Source organism: Hemitrygon akajei, chromosome 2 (genome assembly GCF_048418815.1).
Source record: "Hemitrygon akajei chromosome 2, sHemAka1.3, whole genome shotgun sequence".
Taxonomy (NCBI): domain Eukaryota; kingdom Metazoa; phylum Chordata; class Chondrichthyes; order Myliobatiformes; family Dasyatidae; genus Hemitrygon; species Hemitrygon akajei.
In genome coordinates this window covers 140,871,191-140,891,152 of record NC_133125.1, presented here as the reverse complement: position 1 = coordinate 140,891,152, position 19,962 = coordinate 140,871,191, and the positions used below count along the sequence as shown (strand labels likewise).

The window sequence follows — 19,962 nt, the reverse complement described above, 5'->3', positions numbered from 1 at the left end:
GGTCAGCGGGAGATGAAGAGAGAGGATGCTGGAGAGAACGGGCCATAGGGTTCGACCTGGTGCAGGACTGTGAGTTGATGAAGCCAGGTGCTGAGATTGAATGAGGATCGGCAAATATCAGTAAAAGTTAAACTCCAACTTGTGCACATTTGACTGTTTGATTAAAAGGGGCCCTCTCCTTTTTGTTTTTCCTTACTAACCCTTTAGTTAAGTTACATTTCATAAATATAATTCCTTTATTTGTATGCAGTGTACTGTCTGTTATTTCATGGCACTAATTGGTAAGAGGGTTGCAAATTACACAGCATCCACACAAACCGGGGTTTGGGGTGGGAGGGCCGTCTCAATCTCATGGGCTTGGCGGGACCAGAGAATGTCTTTCCTAGACTCACACAGCCAGATAAACCGGGGTTTTCATTTGTCCCCTCTCCTGTACCACTTTGCAATGGATTGATCAACTTGGGTGTCTGTTCTGTGCAGCCTGTTAAAATGCAGGTTTTGTACGGTTCGTGCTAACAGCCTTTACTTGAACTTGAGCACTGAAGCAGAATCAGGTTTAATATCACCAGCGTATGCAGTGAAATTTGTTGGTTTTGTGGCAGCAGTACTTTATACATAATAATAAAAACTGTGAATTACAGTAAGTATAGATATGAGGGGTGATTCATATGTTCGTGGCCTAAGGTAGGAGTCAATTTTAGAAAACCTAGCACATTTATTTTTCAACATCGTCCCCTCCTACGTTTACACACTTAGTCTAGAGGTCATGGAGCATACGGATTGTGGACTGCCAGAAAGTGTCCACAGCAGGGGTGTTTGATAAGTTTGTGGCCTAAGGTAGAAGGAGATGAATTATTAACTTCAAACTTTCTACATAATCACTCAAAGAGTTGAACTGCATGTGCATGTAACGAGAGTTGTACAACTCGTCTCCTTCTACCTTAGGCCACAAACTTATCAATCACCCGTTTGTAGACACTTTCTGGAGGTCCCAGATCCGTATGCTTCACGACCGCTGGACTAAGTGTGTAAATGTAGGAGGGGACTATGTTGAAAAATAAATGTGCTAGGTTCTCAAAAATTGACTCCTTCTGCCATAGGCCACAAACTTATCAATCACCCCTCATATATATAAAATAAAAAGTTTAATTAAATGCAAAAAGTAGAAGTACTTTTCAATACACATTGAACTCAGGAAAACTTGGGTCTAGTGGACGAAACAGTGTTCAGTTTGCACAAAGTAAGCTCAGTCAGCCAGGTGTACAGACCCATCTGTGTTTGGCTCCATGACTAATGTTGGCCACTTGACTGTGGAAAACTTCCTGATCTTGCTCAGCTGCTTTCCTACATTCACCATGTTCTTGAACCGACTGGCTCCACCCCCGCCCTACCTCAGGAACAGAACGTGAAGGACCACCCCTCGCGCTACCACGGACTTGTCTCTGATTGTGGTTTTGCACCGATAGCTTGTTTTTCACACTTTTACTTCACTGCCGTGTATAATTTGTGTTCCGCGTGTTGTCTGAATCTACGTGCCTGCGGTGCTGCTGCAAGAGAGCTTTTCATTGTATTTGTGCACTTATTTTGTACCCACAGTGGACATCATATCTAAAGTGCAGCAGTCCCTCAGTACTGCACCAGAGTACAGCTGTGATGTAGTGCTGATGTACCTGGTGTGGGACTTGAAACCGTCTGACACCAAAGCGCTAAAAAGTCCGACAATAGGAGTAGGAGGAGCCACAAGGCATTTCAAGCTTGCCCCACCATTCAGTATGACCATAACTGGCCTCGGCTCTCTGTGCCAGAGACACAGGGAAGGGTTGGCAGTCAATTTCTTCAGCAGAGATGAGTTCTGTATTGTTGGGCAAATACAGAGTGCAATCACTTGCATAATTTATAGCTTGTCTTGTAAGGTTCTGCTTATGGAGTCTTTATTGAACAAGCTGCTTGTACGGTGAAGGCTTGCTCCTGATCCGGGATTTTGATCTTGAAGAGTTTATGGTACAGTCAAGGCCGTATAAAGGACAACACTACTTCAGAAAGTGATTTTTGTTCTAGCTTTTGTTTTCCTTTCTTGGACTTTGTTCTATTTACCCTCCATTATCCAGTTCCAAGAAATAGTTTCATTCAGATGAATGAATTCACCACAGAGGCTTGCTTATTTTGCTTCCATGGTTTTTTGGCAGGGAGGACTTGTACACTGAGCAGCGCACAGTGCAGATATCTGTGTTTCATTTGTAGCAAGTCAAGGCATTTTGTAACTCCTGACCTCTTGCAGAGAGTCTCCGATGACTGTCGGAATTCCTTTGGCACACTTGCCTTCTGGTGAGGTGCTGACTGATTTTGGTGCTTTTGTTTCTGTACAATCGTCACTGCCCTCTGCACTCCGAGCTCAGGGTCTGACAAACGGAGTTGGAACGGGAGGATGGTTGCAGACTTTCAGTCTATGAGTCGGGACTAAACCATCTAAACATAAGAGATTCTGCAGGTACAGGAGAAATGAGAAGCTGGGAGGAGATGGTTCAGTTAATTAGTGAAAATATAATGAAGTAGAATAAGTTGGTAATTGTGTAAGTGAAGCTTTTGGGTTGTTGGGTAAGTGTCTGGTTCACTTATGATGTTCGGGGAAAAGGAGCTGCCTGTCTCTGTGACCCAGTCTGGCATGTATGTGACTCCAAACCCATCACAATATTTAGCTTGTATGAAATGGACCAGGAACCTTGCAGTAGAACATCACGAGTATAAAGCCCATTGGACCTTATCACTGGGAGCAGCCTCACCGTGCTCATTTTCTGAGCAGCAACTGGAGCATTTTTTCAATGTTGATGTATAAAACAATAGTTGGTCTCAAACTTTCCAGCTTTGGCTGATACTGTTGGTGAATTGATCAAAAGGAAGACGAGGAATGGGGCAAGGGTGGTATCTTTTTGGTTTTGGGTTCAAAGAAAATTTATTAACAAAGTGCATATATGTCACCGTACACAGCCCTGAGATTCATTTTCTTGTGGGCATACTCAATAATCCATAGATTAATAACCATAACAGAATCAATGAAAGACCTCACCAACTTGGATGTTCAACCAGTGTGCAAACGACACAAATTGTGCAAGGACAAAAAGAAAGGGATTGTAGTAATAATAATAATAATAATAATAAGTAAATAAGCAATAAATATTGAGAACATGAGATGAAGAATCTTTGAAAGTGATGTGAGAGATAGGTTACAGGGAAACAAAACCAGGGGTTAAGACAGATGGTAAGCAGACTGTCACAGACTCAATGAGACCCATTTAAAAAAAAGTTGTAAAGAAATACAAGAAACAAAAGGCTTTCCTGCTACATGCCCCTTCTACTAAATGTTGGTATGCTTAACTGCAGTAGCATGCATTCTCGCACATGTTCAGACTGTGATGTTTTCAAGGTAGATATAACGGCTTTGATTACACACATGTAAGACTCACCCTGACTTGCGAGATTTGGGTTGGTTCTGATTCGTAGAAAAAAAATGAAGGAAAGTTGGGTTTATTGTCACATACCTAAGTGCAATTCTAGTTGCACCATCATCTACCTCGTGATCTTGCACACTGTCTTTCACCTGTACTGCTGTTTCTCGATAGCTTTTAAGCTTAATCTGCATTGTAATTGTTTTGCATTTTTCTACCTCAATGCAAAGTGTCATGATTATAATCAGTATGCAAAACAAGCTTTTCACTGTATCATGGTAGATGTAACAATAGTACACCAATGCAAATCGCAAGCACGTAGCATAACAAGTAAAACATAAACATAAAAGATAAACAATATTTGCAAGATTCTTTGAGTGTTCTGTATATTGGAACACTTTTATTTGTTTTGTTAGTAACAGCCACAGACAGCTTTAACTGATGATGCATTAATTTCCCCTGTAGCGGAGTACCTGTTCATTAAATTGCACAAATCACACAATTCTCAAAACTAATGGCTTCTGAACTTGATTTCAGTGGTCAACTGTGGAGGGTTGAGTCCATGTGGAACAAACCGTGTTCCAGGCCAGAATGGGATTACTGAAAAATCTTCTATTAATATGCATACACGCCTAAAAATGATGCAGATAAATGATGCTGTGGAATGATGTTTTAATTAGCATAATGTTTTTCTTAAGTGGAGACACAAGGAGACTGTGGGTGCAGGAATCTGGAGCAAAAAACAGATTGCTGGAAGAACTGGGCAGGTTAGGCAGCATTGATGGAGGGTCCAGCGAAGGTTCTCAACCAGAATTGTTGACTGTCCTTTTCCCTTCCGGCCTGCTGAGCTCCTCCAGGAGCCTGCTTTTGTTTATGAGTTTTAAGATTTGTACAGCAGCAGTGCTGTGATAATATTTACTACCGGACAAAAATTCACTTTCAGCCTCTCTACTAGGATCTATTTTGATCTAACTTGGGTGAATAATCTGATTGTTGGAGAAACTTGATGTTTCTGTGAGATACTGTTGATCCTGCCCAGAACAATAGCGGGCTGTTTAACGGAGTCATTTGCTCAATGTTCTCTGACGAGAAATCCTTACTTGCTTTGTATGCTGCTGTAATCCAGGTGGTTTTCAGTTCTCGCTGTGACCCAGGCATTGTGTACATGGAGGTCCCTGAGGCACCAGTAGGAAGCTCAGCAACAGAGTTGACGCAACCCACACCCATCTATTGTCTCTCAGTATCCCACTGTGCTCAGTGATGGAGTTCCCACCCTCTCTGCCCCTTCAAATTCGCGCACAGTGCTCGTGACCTGAATATGGCCCTTAAAAAGGAAATTTGATTCAAGTTTCCAAAGGTTCATTTTATTATCAAAGTATGTATGTAGAACACAACTCGGAAATTCGTCTTCTCCAGATAGCCATAAAATACGGAAAAAAACATGGAAGTTGTTGAGGGCCCTCCCCTCGCAGGAAAAAGAAACTAGACTCGCAAACCCAAATCCCCCTCCAACCTCTCCCTTGCATAAAAACTAACAAATCGCCCACCTAGACATGGCAGCTAAAACATCAAACCCGTAACCACCTCAACTTCTCACTCACACAAAAACTAATAGATCACCCACTCAGACACGGGCACAGCAGCTAAAACATCAAACCCCTAAACTCCCAAGCTTCTCCCACACCAAAAAACCGGCAGCAATCACATCTAACACCCAAGCCCTCCCTCGCCCAATAAAAGATATCATATGTGAAGAGGGACCTCCCCCTGCCGAGGAGGGAATTGATACTTTCTTCCAACCAGCGTTGAGTGTGGGAATGGAGAAAGAGCCTCTACGTGGGCATCATGGTGGCATAGCAGTTAGTGCAACGCCGTTCCAGCTCAGGGCAACTTTGGCCCTGTTCTGTAGGGAGTCTGTGCGTCCTACCCGTGGAATGCGTGGCTTTTCCCTGGGCGCTCCCATTTCCTTCCACGGTCCAAAACCATACCAAGTAGTCATGTGAATTATCCCGTGATTAGGTTAGGGTTAATTGTGTCTGTTGGAGGTTGCTGGGGTGGCATGGCTCAAAGGGCTGGAAAGGCCTGCTCCGTGCTGTATCGCAAAATAAATCAATAAAATTAATCTCTAGTTTAATTTATTGTTGACACGTGTACCGAGGCGCAGTGAAAAACTTTGTTTTGTGTGCCATCTGGGTAGATATAAGGCCCTAAGATGTTGGAGCAGAATTGGTCGTTAGGCCCATCGATCTGCTCAGCCATTCAATCATGGCAGATTTTTTACCTTCTCAACCCCATTCTCCTGCCTTCACCCCATAACCTTTCAAGAACCTATCAACCTCCACTTTAAATATATCCACTGACGTGGCTTCCAACTTCTTCACCCTCAACCCTATCACTCTGGTTCCCATCCCCTTACCAAATTAATTTAAGAACCCCTCAACAACTCTAGCAAGCCTGATGGCAAAGATATTGGTGCCCCTCAAGTTCAGCTGTCCTTTTTGTGCAGGTCATACCTTCCCCAGAAGAGATCCCAATGACTCAGAAATCTGAAACCCTTCCCCCTACACCAATTCCTCCACCTTGTGTTTATCTGCAAATTCATCCTATTCTTACCCTCAACCGCATGTGGCACAGACAATAATCCAGATTTTACTACCCTTGAGTCTCTGTTTTATAGCTTTCTACCTAACTTCCTATACTCCCCCTTCGGGACCTCATTCTTTTCGTATTTATGTCGGTCTGTGCATCAGTACAACTTCTGGCTGCTCACCCTCCCCTTTTAGAATGCTGTGGACCCGATCTGAGACATGACTCTGGCACCTGGGAGGCAACATACCAACTGGGTGTTTCTTCCACGTCCACGGAATCTCCTACCTACTCTGCTAACTATCGATCCCTTATCCCCACTGCACTTCTCTTCTCCCTCATTCCCTTCTGGGCCACAGAGCCAGATTCAGAGAGACCCAGTCGCTGTGGCTTCTACTGGTATCCACAGTATCCAAAATGGTATGCCTATCTCCGAGGGGAACAGCCAGAGGGGTACTTTGCGTTAGCTGCCTATTCCCTTCCCCTCTCCTCCTGCAACTTGAGTGACCACCTCCCTGATGATTGTCAAACAATTAAGGTGCAAAAGAAGAGAATCTGCATATACATAATAATAACAATAAACATGCAAGCAAGTGGTACAAAGAACACGAGTTGGAAGTGAGTCCATCAGCTGTGAAATCAGTTGAGTGTTGAGGTGAGTGAAGTTATCCAGGCTGGTTCAGGAGCCTGATGGGTGAAGGATAATAAAAACATTAATGGTTTTGTGGAAGAGATGGGTGTGAAGAGTTGAGCTGGGCTCACTGAAAAGCAGCAACAGGAAGAGTTGAACAATCCCCTCCCCTCAGTGTGTTCCTATTACACAGAATCGAGTTTGGGTTGAGTACAGCTGCCCTGGTTGTTGGAAATGATTTGTCAGGAAATCACTGGCTGCCTCTCACTCAGGCTGCAAAACCTGGCCCCGCTTTCTATTTGTGTCGTAGAAAGCTGAGTGATGGAATTGGTCAGATAGTCTGTGCTTCACTGAGTGATCGGCTGCAGAAGAATAGAACAGGACATCCTGCACTTAAGCAGTGAAGTCACCCTTTCATTCTGCACTCCTCTGAATTACAAAACTCATTTTATTTGTCCCCGAGTTAAAAATAACTTCGTATTTTGTGTAAAAGAAAAAAAAATCAAACGGCGTATGTCCCATGTACTGGCATGTGCTTTTACATGTGTGTATTTCCATTGTGCACATATTATTGGTTGCATTTGTCTGCATCTTTGTGTGTGTGTGTGTGTGTGTGTGTGTGTGTGTGTTGAGGACTGTAGCTGCTTGCTCTCAGAGTTAGACTGACCAGCATTAACTCTTGTTTAACTGAGTTCCCAATGCGAGTGGGTCTGTCGACCCAGGTGGATTTTATGCCCACGCAGCCTCGGCACTGGAGAAGCAAAAGCAAGATAAAATCTGCCGATGCTGGAAATCCAAGCCGCACACACACAATGCTGGAGGAACACGGCAGGCCAGACAGCATTTGTGGAATAGAGTAAACAGTCGACGTTTCAGGGGAAAAAAAAGCTGAGACTTCAGTCCTGATGAAGAGTCTCAGCCCAGAGCATCAGCTGTACTCTTTTCCATAGATGCTGCCTGGCTTGCTGAGTTCCTCCAGCATTTTGTGTGTGTTGCTTGGAGAAGCAAAACTCAATTGTAACCAAAAGGTCAAGAGAGTCTAACAGTGAGATCCAGATGTTTTTATTTACTGAGTTACAGTGCGGAGTAGGTCCTCCTGGCCCTTAGAGCCACACCGCGCATCAACTCCTGATCCAACCCTACCCCAGTCACAGGGCAATTTACAGTGACCAATTATCCTACCAACTGGTTAGTCTTTCAACTGTGGGAGGGAACTGCAACACCCAGAGGAAACCCCCATGGTCATTGGGAGAACATCCAGGCAGCACTCGGAATTGAACCCAGATCACCATAAAGCGTTGTGCTAACCACTATGCTACCATCCTGAAGTAAATTCTGAAAATGCAGGGGACACTCAGTAGGACAGGCGGGGTGGGGTCGGGGGGAGGAGGAAAGAACTGACATTTTGTGTTGATCTTTCATTGGATTTCCATGATAAGAGTTTTCCCACTCTTCCATCCACAGTAATCTGAGGCTGGTCGATCTTTCATAACCAAAATGTAAACTGACCTGCGAAAAGGCAGGAGTACAGAGTGAGATTGTAGATGAGCTGGGCTATCATTGAATCTTGGAGCAGGCTAGACGGTTTGGATGGCCTATTCTGTTCCTATACAAGTAGCTCCATGTGTAACTGATTTTTTTTTGGCCATTGAATGTGTTTTCTAAAGTTTCCTCTGAGCTTGATGGTTTATGAATTTTCTTCTAGCAAAACAAGCCAGCTTATCCGTTCAAAATAAACTCGTACTTTTGGGCTTAAGTATGTGACATTATTTTTGCACTTTGCTTAATGAACAAACAGTGGTGCAGCTTAGACACTTCTAATTAATGTGCTGCTGTTTATGTCAACCCCGTCCAGCTGCTTGAAGTGCTTATCTGGGTTAAAGGTGCGATATGAATGCAAAGTTGCTTTTGTATTGGCTTTCAAGTTACAAGTCTTCAGAATCAGGTGGCGATCGCTTCCTTGTTGAGTGCAGAGCAGTGCAGTGGGACAGTTAGCAGGGTCGCTGCCTCTCGGTGTCAGAGATCCAGGTTTAGTCAGTGATCTCTGTGTGGGGAGTTCGCACGTTCTCCTTGTGATGGCATGGGTTTTCTCCTGGTGCTCCAGTTACCTCCCATGTCGAGGGTTGGTGCATTAACTGGCTGTAGTAAATTGCTCCTGGTGTGCAGGCGGTTGATTGAATTGACGGGAGTGTGGATGAATAGGCTGCAGGGAGAACTAGTGGGAGAATGAGATTGTAAGACATGGGGGCAGAATTCGGCCACTTGGCCCATTGAGTCTGCTCTGCCTTTTGATCATGTTTGAGTTATTAACCTTTTCAACCCTACTCCCATCTTCTCCCTCTAACCTTTGGTGCCCTCACTAGTCAAGAACCTGTCAGCCTCCATTTTAAATATACCCAGTGACTTGACATCCACAGCCATGTGTGGTAATGAATTCCATAGATTCGTAGCCCTCTGCCTAAGGAAATTCCTTGTCTTGTCCATTCTAAATGAAAGTACTTGTATTCTGAGGCTGTGCCCTGCGTTCTTGGACTCTCCCAAGATTGAAAACACCCTCTCCCCCTCCACCCTATCTGGACCTCTCTCCATGTCTTGAGGACACATGAAGTGACATGGGTCAGCCAAGGAAATTAAAAACAGGAGACAGTCCATGCCTGTTTCCCATCTGACCTCTGCTGGTTTATAGCACAGCAAGACTTAACATGCTTGTCTGCTTTCAAATCCCTCCTTCTCTCTATGTTCTTCACTGTGCAATGCTCTCACCTCCTTGGACTCTTCTAATTCTGGCCTTTTGTGCCTCCCTGATTACTGTCCCTCTACCTCTTGTCACAAGCAGCAAGATACCCCCTTGTACCTCCTCTGCCTCGATCCCTCAGTGAGAGGAGATGGAAGAGTAGTGTTTGGGGTCCTTTCAGTGATATACTTGGAGTATTCTGTCACTTTGAATGTGTTATGTAATATTCAGAGCAGCAGCTTTGATGTTAAGATATGAACACTGTTTCAATATTCTTCAGCTTTAATCATCTTTGTGCTTCCTTTGTAGGCCAAACCAAAAGACATTGAACCTATTGACTATGAGAATGTCTTGCTGCAGAAGAAAGCACAGATTATTAGCGATCCTTTACGGGATATGCTGATTTTTCCTAGTGAAGATTTCCAGGTGAGTGCCATTAGTCCTGGAATAACTGTGTTCTGAACGTTGCGTTGTTTGGGCAGAGTGGTGTGTTTGTGTTTGGGAAAACTTTGCTCATTGGACGGATGCACCACAGCCTCCTTTGATTAGTACTGGTGCCAGAAGGGTGGTTCACACAGACTGGGCTTGAGTTCCCTTGAGTGCTGATGAGGGTGTGATCTGACTGGGGTATTTGAAATGATCAGAGCAATTCATCAGGATGAGAAAATGTTTTTTCTAGCTTGGCGATTGGTGGTTTGGTAGAATATGGGAATAAGCCCAGCAAATTAGATGGTTGATTGACCAGCATGGTCATAATGGGCAGAATGGCCTGCTGTCATAAAAAGTTTGTGCTTCTACAAAAATTTGTAATGTGAAGGATTTTTGCTAATGCAGGGTTGTTGTGTGGATATTTGCAGATTCAACTTCAGGTGTATGTTGAATCAGTGTAATGGCTGAGTCATCTTCCTTTGTTTAAGTGTTGAGAATAGGTTGAGTGAACTTGGCCTTTTCTCCTTGGAGTGATGGAGGATGAGAGCTAACCTGATAGAGGTGTAGAAGATGATGAGAGGCATTGATCGTGTGGATAGTCAGAGGCTTTTTCCCAGGGCTGGAATGGCTAGTATGAGAGGGCACAGTTTTAAGGTGCTTGGAAGTAGGTACAGAGGAGATGCCAGGGGTAAGTATTTTTACTCAGAGAGTGGTGAGTGCGCTGAATGGGCTGCCGGCAATGGTGGTGGAGGTGGATACGATAGGGTCTTTTAAGAGACTCCTGGACAGGTATATGGAGCTCAGAAAAATAGAGGGCTATGGGTAACCCTAGGTAATTTCTAAAGTAAGGACATGTTTGGCACAGCTTTGTGGACTGAAGGGCCTGTACTGTGCTGTAGGCTTTCTTTTGTTTTCTGTTATGATCCAGTTCTCTCTCTCCTTAATGAATATGTTTATTTAAATGCACTGCAGGAGCGAAGTGTGGTAATCCAGGATTCTTACCAAATTGGGAATGTTATGCAATCAATGAATGTTTGGCTGTTTTTTTTAAATATATCTTATCAGCAGTGAAAACTGCAAGAGCAAACGATTGCAGCTGGGCCATTAAATGTAAGGATTATCTCAATGCTAGAGGGTTGTATGGAGTTTATTGTCGATATAATTATTCCTCATTAAATCTTTGGATTGCTTATGTGGGGGGGAGGGTGACTCTTCAGCGTATTGGAGATTGGGAGGTTTGGTTAAATACATGGATGAGAGGGCTGTGGTCCAGTTGCAGGCAGAATAGTTGTTTGGCTCAGACGAGAAGGACTGAAGCACTTGCTTTTGTACTGTAGTGCTTTGTGGTGAAAAAGGCACCAACAGTGCCCCTTTCACCTCAGACGGTTGAAGAAGTTTGGTATGGGCCCCCAAATCCTAAGAACTTTCTACAGGGGTACAATTGAGAGCATCCTGACTGGCTGCAACACTGCCTGATATGGGAACTGTACTTCCCTCAATCACAGGACTCTGCAGAGAGTGGTGTGGACAGCCCAGCACATTTGTAGATGTGAATTTCCCACTATTCAGGACATTTACAAAGACAGGTGTGTAGAAAGGGCCTGAAGGATCATTGGGGACCTGAGTCACCCCAACCACAATCTATTCCAGCTGCTACCATCTGGGAAACAGTACCGCAGCATAAAAGCCAGGACCAACAGGCTCCAGGAAAGCTTCTTCCACCAGGCCATCGGACTGATTAACTCACCTTGATTTGAGTGTATTTTTATGTTACATTGGCTGTTCTATTTATTATAAATTACTACGATTGCACATTTAGATGGAGACATAACGTGAAGATTTTTACTCCTCATGTATGTGAAGGATGTAAGAAATAAAGTCTATTCTATTAAATGAGCAACACACACAAAATGCTGGAGAAACTCAGCAGGCCAGGTAGCGTCTTTGGAAAAAAGTACAGTTGAAGGGTTTCGGTCCGAAATGTCGACTGTACTTTTTTCCATAGATGCTGCCTGGCCTGCTGAGTTCCTCCGGCATTTTGTGCATGATGCTTGGATTCCCAGCACCTGCAGATTTTCTCCGTTAAATTAATTAAACGGAGCAAATCTTTCTTTGACCATTTCTGATGGGGCCAGTCTTTTCTTTCTCCTCCTCCTGGTGGAAAAGGAGTAGGATGTTGAACTTTCCTGCTTCGGTGTAAGTTTAGCATTGAGCTCTCTCGGCAGGATGTCTGGTTGCCTCATCCTTGCTTGCACACCTTCAGTACTCTCACTTGAACAGATTTTAAACTTCCCATCTGTTTCGACAACCTATCTATGAAAGGAAATTCAAAAGAATGAATTCAGTTCGCAGCAGAAAGGGTTCCTTTTTATGGTTTGTTTTCTTGGTCTTTGAACAATTGAGCTTTGTTTGTCGGAAGGAATTGGAGAGGCAACCTGAAATTGTGCTCCATGTTGTGTTGTTCTACCAGTGCCGTACTTTGGAAGGAGCGATGTGTGCTTAGTGCGATAAGCCTCCAGTTCCACAGATGTTTCCTGGCAAATGTATAATGCACACACACCTCTGAGCTCAGGCATGCTCGTTGGTAACGTGTTCCCCTTGGAATCTATAGATTGTTGATCCGTAGCCCTGTTCTTCCCCTCTGTAAAATCCCCCATTTTCCCCCACTGTTCATCACTGTATGCAGATTGTTTTCATATTGAGCTTGTATCCAGGGGAACTTCCCGTGTGCACTGTCACTGTGTACTGCGTAGCACCATGGCTCTGTATCAGCATTGGCAGCCAGCATTTTGGACCTGGACAGACAGGAGTTCAAATCCTACTGTGGGAGCTGGGGATTTTAAATTCAAGTCATTAAATAAAATCCCATTTTGGAAAAGAAAGCAAGTCTCAATCTGATAACAGATCGGTGAAGTAGATTGCTTTTCTAAACGACCTCAGGGAAAAAGGCCTACTGATTTTCCTCCTGCTGGTGACATCTTACTCCTTTCCTCCGGCATACAGGTCCCTTAGTTAAGGGACAATTGGGGGTGGTGAGTGTATGTTAGCAATTTCCACATTAACAGATCTGAAATAAAACACAGCACTACTTTGTTGTTGATTAAACTCTTGGGGCTGTCACTGTGAAATGTGGTTGGGGAACACAAGACATTACCTAACTGGACTGATTCATGCACAGTCTGTATGCTCCTCTTTTGACGCCCTCCTTGGAGTTTTGTGTGCATTTCTGGTCAACACACTACAGGAAGGATGTGGAAACTTTGGAGAGAGTGCAGAAGGGCTTCAGGATGAATAGGGAGAACTAGACATTAGGAGAGGTTGGGCAAATTTGGATTGTCGTCTGGTACGTTAGAGGCTGAGGGGAGACCTGGCTGGAATATAAAATTTTAAGAGGCGTAGGCAGTCTTTTTTCAGGGAAAACATGTCAAATATTAGATGTCGTAGGTCTGAGGTGAGAGCTGGAAAATTTAAAGCAGATGCACAAGGAAAGTGTCTCTATACACGGAGGGTGGTTGGTGTCTGGAATGTGTTGCCAGGTGACGTGATAGAAGCAGATCTGATAATGTTTAAGAGGTGTTTGGACAGGCAAGGAATGGAGAGATACAGACCATGTGCAGGCTCTTGGGATTGATTAGATTGACATCATGGTTGGCATAGACACAGTGGGCTAAACATCATAATCTGCCTCTCTGCATTCCCTAACTAACTAAACTTTATCAGGGTCAGGAAATTTCTCCTGGTCTGGAGCAGGGTTCCTTTTTTGAACTGACCATGACAGGAAACTGTACAAGTTTAGAGTTGCACTCTCTCCCAAGAGGGCCAAGCTTTCACCTAGCAGTTTGAGAGGTTCAAGGACATGGTTCTGCATCCTTGCTATTCTTCACCCTGCGGGATGACCGGATTTCTTATTTTGGTGGCTGAATTGTTGGTGTTCCTATAGGAAACTGCAAAGTACTACTTCCCTTCTTGTCCTCAACACATGGTAGAGAGATCAAGTTCCTCAGAACAGGACCTCGCTCACACACCCAGCTGCATCAGAAATGGGCAGCAGATGTTTCCACTGCAGGAAGAGCACTTAGCCTATTTTAAGGTAATTGTGGTGTTGGGAGTTGAGATTGTAGATGAGGCAGTGACTTGTTGGGACTTGGGCAAGATTCAGGAGAAATCTTTCCCTTGTGATTTAGGGATATGGACCTCACTCCCTCAGAGAGGGCTTGAGTGAAGAATGGGTTTAAGGGAAGGTTGGATAGAGAATTGAGGGAAAGAGGAATGGAAGAAAGGAAGAGGTGAAATGAAGCCAGTGAGGAGGAGACACTGCCTGGCTCTGTGTTGATTGTTTACATAAGATTAACAGAGTACAGTGTTGAGGGGTACCTGCAAAAAAAAAAGGTGTTAAAGGCTGTTGTGGTGAACAGATGTATGGAGCTGATGTATCCTGCGTACATGAGATGAGTCCAGTTTGGAGGCAAGTCAAGTGTAGGTGCATGATCTTAACATGGGAGGTGTGGTCGACTGCACGAAAAAGGGTGTAAAGGTTTGGCAGAACAGAGTCAGGTCAGTGAAATACGTGGACAGTAGAGCACAAGAAAATAGGAGAAGGAATAGGCCACTTGGCCCCTCAAGCTTTCACCACTATCCACTGCTATCACGGCTGCTCTCTCTGGCCCCAACTCCTCTTCTGTGCCAGTTTGGAACTGGAATTGATATATAATTGTCACATGTACGGCGTTACAGTGAAAAGCTTGTCACGCATACTCTTCATATTGCTTGGATGATTACACCGTGCATTGAGGTAGAACAAGGTAAAACACTAACAGTACAGAATTTCACGTAACTGCTACAGAGAAAACGCAGTGCAAGCAGACAATAAGGGGCACGATAATAATGAGGTAGATTATGAGGTCGAGTCCAAATTTTAATGGTTCAGTGATCCCATTTAATATCAGAGAATGACTACAGTATGTAACCTGAAATTCTTGCTCTTCACGGGCAGCCACGAAAAACAGATGAGAACCCTGAAGCATGAATGACAGTAAAATCTTAGAACCCCAAAGCCCCCTTCCCCCCACCCACACACAAGCAGCAGTAAAGCATCAATCCTCCCTCCCCAACTTATTTCAGCAGACAGCATCAGTGCCCACCAAGCAAGCAACAGCAAAGCTCCCAAAGGGAGGCCATGATCTGCAGTCCCACAAAAAAATTATGTTCACCTGACAAATCAACATACCACAGACTCTCTCTCTCTCTCTCTCTCCGCCTAATAAAGAGACAGAGAAGTGTCACCCTTGCCACAGTGAGAAGGGAGGCTAACAAAACAAAACAACTTGCTGGTTACAACATTATGGTCTGCCACGTTGCTTTTATTCCAAGGTCTCCAACTTGAGAATTGGTAGGAAACTCTACCCCATCATCGAGGGAGAGAGAGTGATTACCCGAGTACAGAGGCCTGTGACAGCTGATCTGCTGTTTGTGATGTTTCATTTCTCCTGTGAGGCCTTCAGTCGCCGACGCCAGCATGGACTCGACCCATCCACAGGGCTGCAGGGCCTCGCCCCCAAGGCGCACACGTATATCGGGAAACAGGTAGTCGGTGAGCCCTGGAGCGTGAACCTGTGTCATAGAGAACCGCAGTTTTGAGTGTAGCCGTAGATCATGGACTCAGACAGAACCCCATCCGCCTCGCAAAGGAAAATAAAATGGGAGAAATTAAGCTGATCACTGCTGAGCTTGAACAAGCGACACTGGCGACATCTTAACTCCACGTTCAGTTCTGGTTCCTCATAGCACTAAAGTCCCCAATTTTTGAAATATTTATCTACCTCCAACTTATCAGTTACATCTAGGGTCAGCCCTCCTCCACTTCCTTAGGTAGAAATTTCTGCAGATTTGTCTTCCTCTGAGAGACGTTTCTGCACACCTCATTTTTAAATCACCACTCCTTATATTGCACCTCTGTGCCCTCGTTTGTGACTCTCCCACTGGTGGGAACATATCTGCATCAACCTTAACATAAAAACAAAGTTCTGCTAACACTCAGCAGATGAGGCTGCCTGCATCTGTGGAAAGGTTCTTTCCCAGAACCTCCTTTGACCCAAAACTGATTGGCTGTGATCCTTTCCCATCGTGTGCTGACTGACATGGTGAGTATTTCCAGGGTTTCTAGATTTCAAATTTGTAGCATCAGCAGTTTTTAAAAAAACTTTTTCATCTTGCTTGTCAAGTGCGTTTAGGATCTTGCGTGTTGGAGACAGATAGTGTCACATCCCTTTGCAAACATTTCAAGTGTTTTGGAGTGGAAATTCTCGAGTGAAGTGAGACTGCTGATGTAATGCACAAACACAGTAGCCAAATGGTGCACAGCAAGATTCCACACACCACTCTGATAGTGATTGGTTAATGCGTTTTACTGAGCACGCATCACAACAGATTGTAGTGGAGGGTTCTCCCGCAAACCCTGAAGGTACTTATTTATCATCTCCGCTGACTGACAGATGGCATATCTCGATTGTAGTACACCCTTGGTACCACCCTGAAGTGTGTTGGGGTGGGGTTTTTTTTGTACCCAAATTCCAGAATTGGACTCGTGTTTATTATACTGTCTTGTACGATGAGGTTTGTTATTTTGTGTAGTGCAAAGACCAGAAAAATTGCCATATATTATAAAATAAATAAATTAGTGCAAAAATAAAAGGAATGATTAGGTAGTGTTCAAGGGTTCATAGACCATTCAGAAATCTGACAGTGGAGGTCCTGAGTTATTGAGTGTGGGTCGTCAGGTCCCTGTACCTCCTCCGTTATGGTAGTGATGAGGGGAGGGCATGTGAGGGTACGTAGTGATGGCTGCTGCCTTCTTGAGGCACTCCATTGAAGATGTTCTCGATGGTGGGGAGAGTTGTGCCCCGTATGGAGCTGGCAGAGCCTGCAGCCTCTTTGCGGTCCTGTGCACTGGGGCCTGCATAGCAAGTGGCGTTGTGAGCAGCCAGCGTGCCCTCCAGAGATGCCGTTGTAGAAATCTGCAAGTCAGTTTGAGTGGGACTGGAACCCACAACCTCTTCTTCAGGAGGGTGGCTAGAACTGATAAAAATAAATGCTTTAGTGATGATGTAAATATCTGCACATTTAAGGTTCGCTGAGTGGGGAAGGTTTTAAGGAGATGTGTGAGATACACAGGCAGTAAGTGGTGCCTGGAATGGGCTGCTGGGAGCGGTGGTGCAAGCAGATACAATAGCAATTTCTAAGAGACATTTGGACAGACACATCAACAGGCCGGGAATGGAGAGACATAGACCACGTTTAGACAGATGGGATGGGTTGGATTGACACCATGGTTGGCACAGATATGCTGGGCCTAACAGCCTGTTCTGTGCTGTAATGTTCTGTGTGGGGAGGGGGGGGGGGGGAACAATAACAGGAAGGCCGCTTTATTTGATATTTGACGAGTGTTGTGGATGAAAGGCTTGGGAAGGTTTATGTTTTTGTAAGATACTGGGAGCTTTTAAAGTCTGTTATTTTTAACTCCAGTTTACTGCATGTTTCCAAAGCCAAGAAACACAGTGTCCCCAGAATTGACTTCACGGCAAAGGATGAAATCACTGCTTTCCTTAATTGTAAATAAGCCTTCTTGTAATAAAAGAAAACCACAAATAGTACCTTGTTCCTTTGCACTTCGGCAAATTTACTTTCTGAGCTGTCGTATGGAGTCAGTCGTGGTGCTTTGTGAACAGAGAGAATCCTCAAGGCAGGTTCAGAAGTTTTTGATGATACTGATAAGACCAGCTTTGTAATCAGAGGCACAGAACATAAAAGCAAGGAAGTTAGTCTTGAATATTTATAAGTCTCTCGGTTGGGCCAAGGAGATTGACTGGAATGGTACCAGCAACAGAGGAGTCGCAGAGCTGTATGGCGTGGAGAAAGGGCCCTTCGGTCCATGCTAACCAAAATGTAAATTCAAGATAATCCTATTTCTCAGCACTTGGTCCATATCCCTCTGAATTCGTATCATCCATATACCTGAGCATCTGGTGTACCTGTCTCAACCACTCCCTTTGGCAGCTGGTTCCATCCATGTGCAACCTCTGCATTAACAAACAGAGCTGCCCCTCAGGTGTTTACTAAACCTTTCACCTCTAACAATAAAACTGTATCCTCTTGTTTTTCACTCTCCAACCCTGGAATAAAACCACTTACCCTATTTCTGCTGCTTATGATTTTATATACCTCTATGAATTCACCCCTCAATCTCCTCCCCTCCACAGAGCAAAGGCTCAGCCTGTCTAACCCATTACTCAGCCCCTTGAGTCCTTGCAACATCCTTGTAGATCTTGTTTCTTTTTGCACTCTATCCGTGATAACCACATCCCAACTATAACAGGATAACCAAAACTAAACACAATCTGGTTTAGAACATTGAACATAGAATAATACAGTGCAGTACAGTCCATTCGGCCCACAATGTTGTACTGACCTTTTGTCAAACAACAAGATCAATCTCAAGCTTCTCGCTTTCAAAGTCCTCCATTTTCCTTTCATCCACGTTGCCTATTGAAGTCTCTTAAATGTCCCTGATGTATCAGCTTTTGCCACCAGCCCTAGCAGCACATTCCGTGCACCATCACTCTCTTTCCTCTTGTATTAGCTATTTCTCCTTAGGAAAAAGGCACTGGCTGTCCACTCTATCTTTGTCTTTTATCTTATGCACCTCTATCAAGTCACCTGTCATCCTCCTTCATTCCAAAGAGAAAAGACATAGTTCATTTAACCTTTCCTCAAAAGATATGCTCTCTAATCCAAGCAGGATCTTGGTAAGTCTCCTCTGCACCTTCTCTGAAAGCTTCAACATTCTTCCTATAATGAGGTGATCATACATACACAAGACTTCTCAAGTGTGGTGAGATTGGATGGGTTGGGGTTGTTCTTATCAGAGGAGATGAGGTTAAGGGGAGATTTAATGGAGCTGTTCAGAATCTGTCTGTGCTTTGATTGAGTAAGTAAGGGGCAACTGCTTCTGACAACAGAAGGCTTGGTGACCAGAGGACTTGGAGTGAAAGTCATCGGCGGAAGAACTGGGGTTTTACAGGGGTTGGCTGCTGAAGTTGGTTTTTAACAGCTGATTGCGATCAGGAATGTACTGCCTGAAAAGATAGTTGAAACAGATTCAACAGGAAAAGGATGTGACAGGCAGGGTAAGTGTGCCCTGTGGCACCGCCGGTAGAGGTGCTGCCTTAAAGCGCCAGGAATCCAGGTTCAATCCTGACCTCTGCTGCTGTCTGTGTGGAGTCTGCACGGTCTTCCTGTGGCCACATGGGCTCTCCCCAGGTGCTCCAGTTTCCACCTACATCACAAAGGCGTGTGGGTTGACAGGTTAATTGGCTGCTGTGAATTGCCCCTGGTGTGTAGGGGAGTGGTGAAATCTGAGGGAGGTGATGGGAATTGGGGGACAATAGGAGGTGTGTTTTCTTTTGTAAGATTAGCACAAACGATGCAGGACGGACTCAGTTGGCTGAAGGGTTTGGAAGTTTGAATGTCTTGGAATGCTGTTTAGTTTGGCTGTATTGATGTATGGTTGAATGATAATTGAACTTGTTTGTGTGCTGTATCCCTCTCTGATTCTAGGAACTTCCAAAACGACATTGAAAAAATAGTACTTGAGGGGGGAAATTGCCACGGTCACATGGGACGAGACTGGAGTAGTGGGGGTAATTCAGAAGCTCTTTCAAAGGGCTAGCATGAGCAGATTGGGCCTAATGGTGTGGTTCTGGTCACCTACCTAAAAGAGAAGATATCAATAGATCAGTAGACAGAGTGATATTGCCGGGACACAAGGGCCTATGTCATCGGGGAAGATCGAATAGGTTAGGACTTTATTTCTTGGAGTGTGGGAGAAAGAGGGTAGATCTTAGAGTTGTATGCAGAATTGAGGGGCAAAGAGAGGACGAATGCTTTCAGGCTTTTCCACCATTCAGATTGGGTGAGACTGGAACTAGAGGTCATAGGTTAATGGTTTAAGTGGTATCTGAGGGGAAGCTTCTTCATTCAAGGGTGGTGCGATGGTGAGACGAGCTGCCAGCAGAAGTGGTTCAGTTGTTACATGTACGAGAAGTTTGTATGTACAAGGATTGGAGGGGTTTGGGGGCCATGGG

The 19,962-nt window shown here is 44.5% G+C and overlaps 1 protein-coding gene across 1 annotated transcript in view; it reads left to right on the top strand.

Annotated features, from left to right (window-relative positions):
* Positions 1-19,962, top strand: part of dock9b (dedicator of cytokinesis 9b) — a 187,635-nt gene that overhangs the window by 27,728 nt on the left and 139,945 nt on the right. Inside the window, exon 2 of the mRNA XM_073028593.1 lies at positions 9,704-9,820. Coding sequence (XP_072884694.1) covers positions 9,704-9,820 — 117 coding nt within the window. The remainder of the gene's footprint in view (positions 1-9,703; positions 9,821-19,962) is intronic.